At 36.2% G+C, this 8,595-nt stretch overlaps 1 protein-coding gene across 1 annotated transcript in view; it reads left to right on the top strand.

Annotated features, from left to right (window-relative positions):
• The first annotated feature begins 4,141 nt into the window (after positions 1-4,141).
• LOC140166986 (uncharacterized) overlaps positions 4,142-8,595 on the top strand; it is a 73,543-nt gene continuing 69,089 nt past the window's right edge. The window contains exons 1-2 of the mRNA XM_072190468.1: positions 4,142-4,160; positions 4,314-4,706. Of these exons, the coding sequence (XP_072046569.1) occupies positions 4,142-4,160; positions 4,314-4,706 (412 nt within the window). The remainder of the gene's footprint in view (positions 4,161-4,313; positions 4,707-8,595) is intronic.

The raw sequence follows: 8,595 nt of genomic DNA, 5'->3' as shown, positions 1-8,595 counted from the left end.
ATTGTGAATTAGACAATAATAACTACGCACCATCTATTTTGAGGTCATTGTGTGAAATCGGAGGGTTTTGTTTTGGGCTGAGGTATTTTTCCTCCACGAGGCCTAAAACTAAACCGACATTAATTTTTACACAATGACCTCAAAATAGATGGTGCAAAGTTATTATTGTCATTCATTACCATCGTTGTTTTTGAAGATACTTTTTTTTTGTAATGTTTACGGATAGGAATGTTTAATGGGTGATATGTGGGAACTAAAGGGGTGCGGTTAGATTTGTTCTCCCCGGATTTCTGCAAGGCATGGTTCCTGTGAATTTGTTCAATGCGACTGTGTACTCTAGACATTGTTTCTTTCGCGAAATTGAGTTTTTTTGAACTGTATTTACTTTGTTATGTTTTTTATAAATACAAGGAAAGAAAATCCAGATTTGTTAACTCCAACTGCTCTATTTTATGGATTTTATTTCACTATTTCACTTGTTTCCGCAATTTAAAAGGAAAGAAAATCTTTTTGTACCATCAGGGTACAGGCGCGCAACAACGCATCGCGTTTTGTAGTCGCGCAATTTGTTAACGCCAAGATATATCGCTATGCATACATGCAACGCGTATCTGCATGCACGGCGCATCGGATGGAAGCACCACGGAAGCACTGATATAACAAAGAACTAGCGGTCAAATGGCTCCGTTTTAGCTGATAAAATGTGAATTTTTTCAAGTTCTTTCCCCCAATTTAAACATCAAGATATGAATAGATTTCGCCCAAAGCGTCTTAAGGGGCTGTGGATTTACCCGATGTTTACGTAATGTAAGGTAGTAAAACAAGAACTGCCGCATCCTCCTGCGTTTTTGGAATGGTGCCTCAAGAAAAAAAAAAAAAAACATTTTTGGAAAGAGTGTTTTTTTGTTATGATGTACCGAACAAAAATTGCCAAAAACTCAATTTTTTTGTGATTTTCTTCATAATTGTTGTTTTTACACCAAATCTGTATTTATATTGAGATTCATTGATGTCTTGCCTTTATAAAAATGTATACTTTTATATGTCTTTGCGTGAATAATTACAAAGTTATGGCACTTTTACTACATGCATGTCTGAGAGTACACAGCCTCCTTAACACGTTGGAAGGCAGACTGAGTAATGTCTACTGGGTAACCACGTTTCTCAAAGAAACCAACCATCTCTTTCTGCTCACTGCAGACATGTTTGGCCCTGAGAAGTTGGCTGTATGGGATAGATTTTATACAGGCTGCTGGGTGACTTGGGTCAAATCTGAGGAAGTTATGAGAATCAGTTTCTTTATAGTAGTAGTGTGGCGTTGATAGAGTCCCCTTGTATGTGGAGCTTTAGGAAATGGATATAGCTGTATAGGGCTATAGGGCATTCAGTGAGAGCAAAATATGCGGTAATTGGGTGATTTTTGGAATTGGATGAGAGCAAAATGTACAAAATATGGGGTCATTGAGTAAGGGTGAGAAACAGACCATTTGGATCTAAATTAGGGGGCATTGGGTGAGAATGTGCCCTTTTTTTAAATGGGGTCTTTGTGTGAGAGTCCCGGGGTGAGAGTCCAGAGAAGCCTCTAAAATTGAATTTATAGTTCTAAATGTCTTCAAATGGCTTTGTTATTTCAAAAGAAAAAAATCAGTGATTTGTGACTCATTGCTGTTGAAAAATAAGGTTCTTTGGGTGACGGATCGAAAGGAAAAAAAGGGGGCTTTGGGTGACAGACCATGTGCTCATAACAAAATATTGGGTCTTTGGGTGACAGCGATGCTGAAAAGGGTCTTACCGGCCCTGCATACACGCCACCTCCCGGTTGCACAGATGACATCGGGTACTCCAAAAACACACACATTTGTCAAAAATGTCTTCTAAAACAAAAATACCCCTTATGGGCAATGTTTTGGACCTCTTCAGAGGAAAAATTCACAATTGAAAGAGTCCAAAATTACATCTCGTTGAGATCAATTAATACTATTTTCCTTCGGGACTGCGCCCCTCAGGAAAATAGTACTATTGATCTCACCTCGTGCCCATAGTTTTAACCAGAACCTCATGGCAGTATATATTTGTATACTATGTTAAATATGAAATGTTTATCACCTATGTCACGAAACGAGCCATGTTTTGCCCTAAACGTACCCTTTTTTTCCCTAGACGGCCCTTGATTTTAACAATTTAAAATCGTCACATCTCCCTCTGGTAAATGTCCTACCGCTGGCAATATGCATGAGGTGTCACAAAATTTGGAATAGATAATAAACTGGGCCAGGGCAACACTTGTAAACCCAGGCCAGAAATTCCAACCCAGGTACCTTGGGGTAAAGCCACGATTTTTCTGTGTTACAAAATTTAAATTCGTGTTACAAATTGGACAAAAGTGAATACAAGCATGTTTTTAAAAGTGTAATATATATACTGCTCCAAGAAAGTATTCTTACACTTGGAAAAATAATCACAATTTCAAAACTGAACCATATTGGGGTAACTTTTTGTTTTTTAATAGATGCATTATCTAATCCGCACATTTTGACACCCCATTGAAATCAATGTGACTAGAAGAAGCAAAGTTACAAGCACTTGATGAGACAAAGGTCCAGTTTTAAAAGTGACACACTGGCCTATTCAAAACTCCCGGACTAGACATCTGGTTTGAGAGTGGTAAATGGCTAATTTGTGTGTGCCTTTAATTTAAAACAAAAGGAACAAAAGAAAACTGAAAAAATAAGGCTTCATTGAAGAAACTGTGTAGTCTCTTTGTTGCGCTTGTTGGGATCTTTTTGCTCTTTGTATAGGCCAATTTGTCACTTTTAAAATTGGACCTTCATCTATTCAATTGCTTGTAACTTTACTTTTTGAGGTCACATTGGATTCAATGTGGTGTCATAATGTGCAGGAGTAGATATTGCATCTATTATAAAAACAAATTTACCCCAATATGGTTCAGTTTTGAAATTGCGATTATTTTTCCAAGTGTAAGGATACTTTCTTGGCGCAGTATATTATATGTACTTTTACTGTAGTCTCCCTCAACATCCCCATTAAAATTAAGCATCATCAATTGTCTTGTGTGTACTTCCGATAGCTGTATCGGCCAGAATCTTGCATCATAGGCCTAGAATAAATGCTAGAATGGATTGTTCAATGGTTGATTACTGCTAAATTATCACTTTTCTTTGTTTTCTTTTGCAAATCAACACAAAAGTTAGACATTTTACACAGTTTTTCACTATTTTGTGTGTTTTTTTAAATTTCTGTGAACAAACCCCGAATTCTGTGAATTTTTCAGTTTTTCCGTATCACGGAGAAATCTTGGCTTTACCTTGGGGTCAGACGGTAATACAATGTAGCTGTAGAGGGCATCATATAAAATTTTTAACGGTGATCAGCGTGAAGTAAGCGAAAGAAAGCGACTTGTCCACTGTACAGGGTTAGCTAATGTATGTTCGACACTGCATGATCACCGTTACAAACTTGAAAGTGCTGATCCCTAATTCAAAAACTAATTCATGTGTAACATGAATTTAACAAGAGACAACTCCAGATTCAGCTGTCTGTCAAACTCAAAACAATATGTTTCAGCAATATCTTTGGCCAATATGTTCTCCACTACTGAAAAAAGCATGCTACTATTTTTTTTATATCATTACAATATGTTTGAAATTTTTTTTCTTGCTTTCACAGATCTTGAATTTGGCTCTAACTGACCATGCTAGTTACTGGTGTCTATTTGATGACAATGTGGGTGGAACTAATGAAGCTCAACTAATAGACAGAGTGGATGTCTGCATTACGAGTAAGTTTATGCATGATTTTGTGGTAAAGTTGGATGCTTTGTAGAAAATGTTTAAATTACTGGGGGGACTCAAGCCTCATTGAGGGGCTCAGATGAAATTCGTTATGACATTTTCTTGTTATTAAAATATTTCTTTAAATTGTGAATAATTTTGTCAATAAAACCTCTGCATATGACATTTTTTCATTGATGTCAGTGTGTACTGTACGAAGTGGATCATTTTAAAAATTGGCAGCATTTTGAAGATGTTTATAATGTTGCAATGAATAAAATGAATAAATATATTATAATTTTCAAAATGCCCCTTTCCCAACCATTTTTTCCAACCAAACTGCTCTATAAATGCCGAAAATACCATTCGGTATCAAAATTTTCGAAACATGCAATCGCTTATTTTTGCCTTTATCTCAGTTTCATATTTGCTGCCTTTGGCCCCCATGGACCAGATCGTGTCACATATATTTTGTAATCTGCTATTGTAAACCCCTTTGATGTTATTTTGTCTCTTTAACAGATGGGCCAAACTCACAAATAGAATACGATGATCCTGTAACTAATGATCCAAGAGGGCCATTTACAGCAGTATCGACTAGCTGTGCTTCTGATGAGATTGAATTTCTTCAGGGAACAAACTTGATTATTACGTGTAGCAGCTTGGGGGTAAATCCTCCAGCCACCATCACAGTTTATCAAGGTGATGGACCTGGTGATGGTGTTGCTGATGACACACTGCTTGCAACAAGTGGAGCAGGTGACCAGACAGGATTTGACACTGTGTTTGACTATACCCTCGTTGCTGGCAGTGGCACTAATCAATTTGATATAAATGATAATGGAGATGTAATAACATGCTGTGCTACAAACAGTATTGGTACAACCTACTCGAGTGCTTGTCTTGAAGTCCTAGGTAAGCTTTCTTAATAAGTCACACGCTTTCCTAATAAACTTTTCTATCATTTTTTAATGTAATTTTTACACACTTGTTTTATATTGATGTGATATAATAATGATTTTTATTGAATTTAATCAGGCATATTTGCTTTTCTGGATACATGTAATAACTAATGGTTAATGGCATGTATTGAGTGCTTTGTTTTTTGCAGATTGCACCGTTTTTGAAGATGTGATTCTCTCAATCAATTGGAATCAAAAATAAAATAATATAAAGATAAATGATTGCTATTTTAAATAAGCAAGCTGGCGATTCCAGCTGAAATCCATACATCCCCTATATGGAAGACATGACCTCAATCTTCCACACAGGGGGTATAGATTTCAAATGGAGTCATCCATTTAAGGAATCCCATTCACACTCCCTGTGTAGGCTATGTCTTGTGGTCATGTCTTCCATAGGGGTTATGGATTTCAACTGGAATAGCCCATTTGATTTACATCAAAAGCTCTGCAACCAAGACAGTTTGTTTGTTTGTTTGTTTTGTATTTAATTCTTTGTTTTATTTTTCTGTATATATTTTGAATGCATGTACTCAATCTGATCCACTCAGATCAAAGTCAGAAATTTAAAAAAAATTGAGTTAATTACCATTACTAACTTGCTCAGTGTGTTGATGTTGAAATCTCGACTCAAATTCCCTGGCATACTTGGTTGCAAAGTTATGAACTTTTTATATTTTATTAAGGCCATCTTAATTAAATCCTGTGTCTCAAAGCTTGTGAGAAATTGAAAACCTAATGCGGAATGTGGTGTTTTTACTGGGTTTTTTTTATTTTAATTTTTTTATGTGTCAGTACAAGATTTCGGATAAACATTTTGTGCAAACAATATCCAATGTTGCAAATGTTGGAATAGCAGACAAAAAAGTCACTGCTACAAACTATTATTCTTCTCTTTTTATTATTTTTGTGTCCAAAGTATGCGAAAAAATCGAAAACTTGAAATCAAATACGAATTTTGAGTTTTGTTTTTCACCTTTTTGTAAAAAAAAAATAAAAAAAGATAAAAAAAAAAAAATTTCTTGATTTTCAAAGAGGACTACGTGCGCGATTTTACTAACGCAGCATGGCAGCTTTGAGACACAGGATTTAATTAAGATGGCCTAATGGGGTGTTTTTTGCTTGGTTTGCTCCATGTTTCTGCTTAAATATCTCGGTTCCATTATTGCCGACTTTTTTTCTGATTGGATCAGATATTGTCACATATTATTATGTTTTTTTAAAACCATTTTCATTTTGTTTTCAGTGTAGCAGGGATTTCCACTAATGTTTAAATTTCTTTGAACCAGACCACTAAATTTTCATTTTGGACCATTTTCATTTTGGACCATTTATAGGAATCCGTTAATAACACATCCAACAGAATGATTGCAGAAATGTATTTGTTAACACTGTCTTATTAGTTTAGTGAAAGTTTGTAACATTCTGTGTTGTAACTGTTATGTCTTATTAGTTTAGTGAAAGTTTGTAACATTCTGTGTTGTAACTGTTATTTTATCATAATCGCACGTTTTAGACAAATATACTTTGTATTGTTTTTAGTATTTGTTTTAACCATCTATTGTTGTCACCTCCCCAGATCTTTACCTCGACATATTCATTCCAACCATACCATATTTTAGACATCATAAAATAGGGCCAACATTGAATTTGTACCCTTTAATTTCCACATCATAGTCCTTATTTGCAAAAATTGCAATAATTTTTCATCACAACTCATCATGCGAGTGCAATCTCACTGTATAGTAACGTTTTTGGCAGATTATTTTTGGAAAAAACAACTTTTTTTCTGATTGTGAAAACTCTAGTCATTGCACACATATATTTTTAAGCCTTACTGGAAGTTCAGATCTGAATTCATTTCTTTTAATTAAGAAAAATTGATGAAAATTGCAACTTGTTGTGGAACAGTGGAAGTCAAGTTTGTGAATGCAAGAACACGATCCCATGTGCACATCAGATGTTCTTGTACTATAAATAGGGTTATCACCACATCATGTATGAGAATTTTCAGGCAGTTTTTTTTCTCCAAATTTACACATTTTTTTTCAGACTGTGGCCAAATTCACATGCTTTGTCAGGCACTTTTCAAAAAAGCCATTCTCATGCCTGCCACATACACTACAAGCAATTTTGACATTTGATTTATTTGACTATGACTTTTGGTATCGGAATTGCATTCTAAAATAATTATTACAGCTTAAAAGTTTAATTTTTAATGAACTTTGTAAATAAAATATGGCACGTTTGCATATTTTGTTCTTAAAAAGACGTTCAGATTGCGAAACTCCCCAGTTTGTGCAATACTATCGTATGTAAAAATTGTGAAACCCACTTGAGAAACCCACAATTGGTATTTAAGTACCGGTATGCATTATTCGCAAGCAGTGATAAACTCTGAATGTTGCATCCAAGGGACGTGACAATGATGCAGCTCATATGGTGACCCAGACAGACAGCCAGCCAATCATAGTATGTTTCTACTCTTTGAGTGATAGGTGCAACATTAGGAATTTATCTCTACTTGTGAGTCTTGTGACTATAACCCATTCCCGCATCATCTCCCCCGTAATCATAATCGTAATTGTTCATCACAATCTCTTCAATCATCAACCAAAGAAGGGATGCCCCATTCCCGCATCGACTCACCCCTGTAATCGTTTAACACAATCTCTTCAATCATCAACCAAAGAAGGATGCCCCCATTCCTGCATTGACTCCCCTTTAATCGTTCATCACAATCTCTTCAATCATCAACCAAAGAAGGGATGCCCTCATTCCCGCATCGACTCACCCCTGTAATCGTTCAACACAATCTCTTCAATCATCAACCAAAGACGGGATGCCCTCCATTCCTGTATTGACTCCCCCTTTAATCGTTTAACACACTCTCTTCAATCATCAACCAAAGAAGGGATGCCCCCCATTCCCGCAGCGACTCACCCCTGTAATCGTTCATCACAATCTCTTCAATCATCAACCAAAGAAGGGATGCCCCCATTCCCGCAGCGACTCACCCCTGTAATCGTTTAACACAATCTCTTCAATCATCAACCAAAGAAGGGATGCCCCCATTCCCGCATCGACTCACCCCTTTAATCGTTCATCACAATCTCTTCAATCATCAACCAAAGAAGGGATGCCCTCATTCCCGCATCGACTCACCCCTGTAATCGTTCATCACAATCTCTTCAATCATCAACCAAAGAAGGATGCCCCCATTCCGCATCGACTCACCCCTTTAATCGTTCATCACAATCTCTTCAATCATCAACCAAAGAAGGGATGCCCCCATTCCTGCATTGACTCCCCCTTTAATTGTTCATCACCATCTCTTCCATCATAAACCAAAGAAGGGATGCCCCCTCATCACATCACACCAATCTCATCTCATCTCATCTTATCATAATACTCTTTTAATGAAATGTACCTACTCACTGAAATTTGTCATACAAGTTGATTAAATTTGCAAAGACACATCTTTGCCTTGTCAAATGGATTTAGTCTTTTACTGCTGAGTGCTGAAGTTTTCGTTTAAAAATGTTTCTTTGTGTATCATATTCAAACTAACTAGTGGCCTCGGTATGTAACAAAATCTTTTCAAGAGGGCGCTTTTTATGTACTGTTATAAGTAGAGTTCAGATACAAAAACCACGATCAAGGGAAATGAGTCGGGTGTCGCTAATATTGATTTTGAGATATTGGCAAAGAAAGTGTTTAAATTCTTTTGTTTTATATTGTTTTTAGTGATTGATAAATTGACATAACTTTGCAAAGAAAAGTCGTATTAACATGGGGTTTTCAGTTTCTGAAAGCTTTAGAGGTCCTCTGTCCTCAGACAA

The sequence above is a fragment of the Amphiura filiformis genome, chromosome 12, assembly GCF_039555335.1.
Source record: "Amphiura filiformis chromosome 12, Afil_fr2py, whole genome shotgun sequence".
Taxonomy (NCBI): domain Eukaryota; kingdom Metazoa; phylum Echinodermata; class Ophiuroidea; order Amphilepidida; family Amphiuridae; genus Amphiura; species Amphiura filiformis.
Note: the sequence above shows the minus strand (reverse complement) of the source record. Positions and strands in the feature narration are given on the sequence as shown.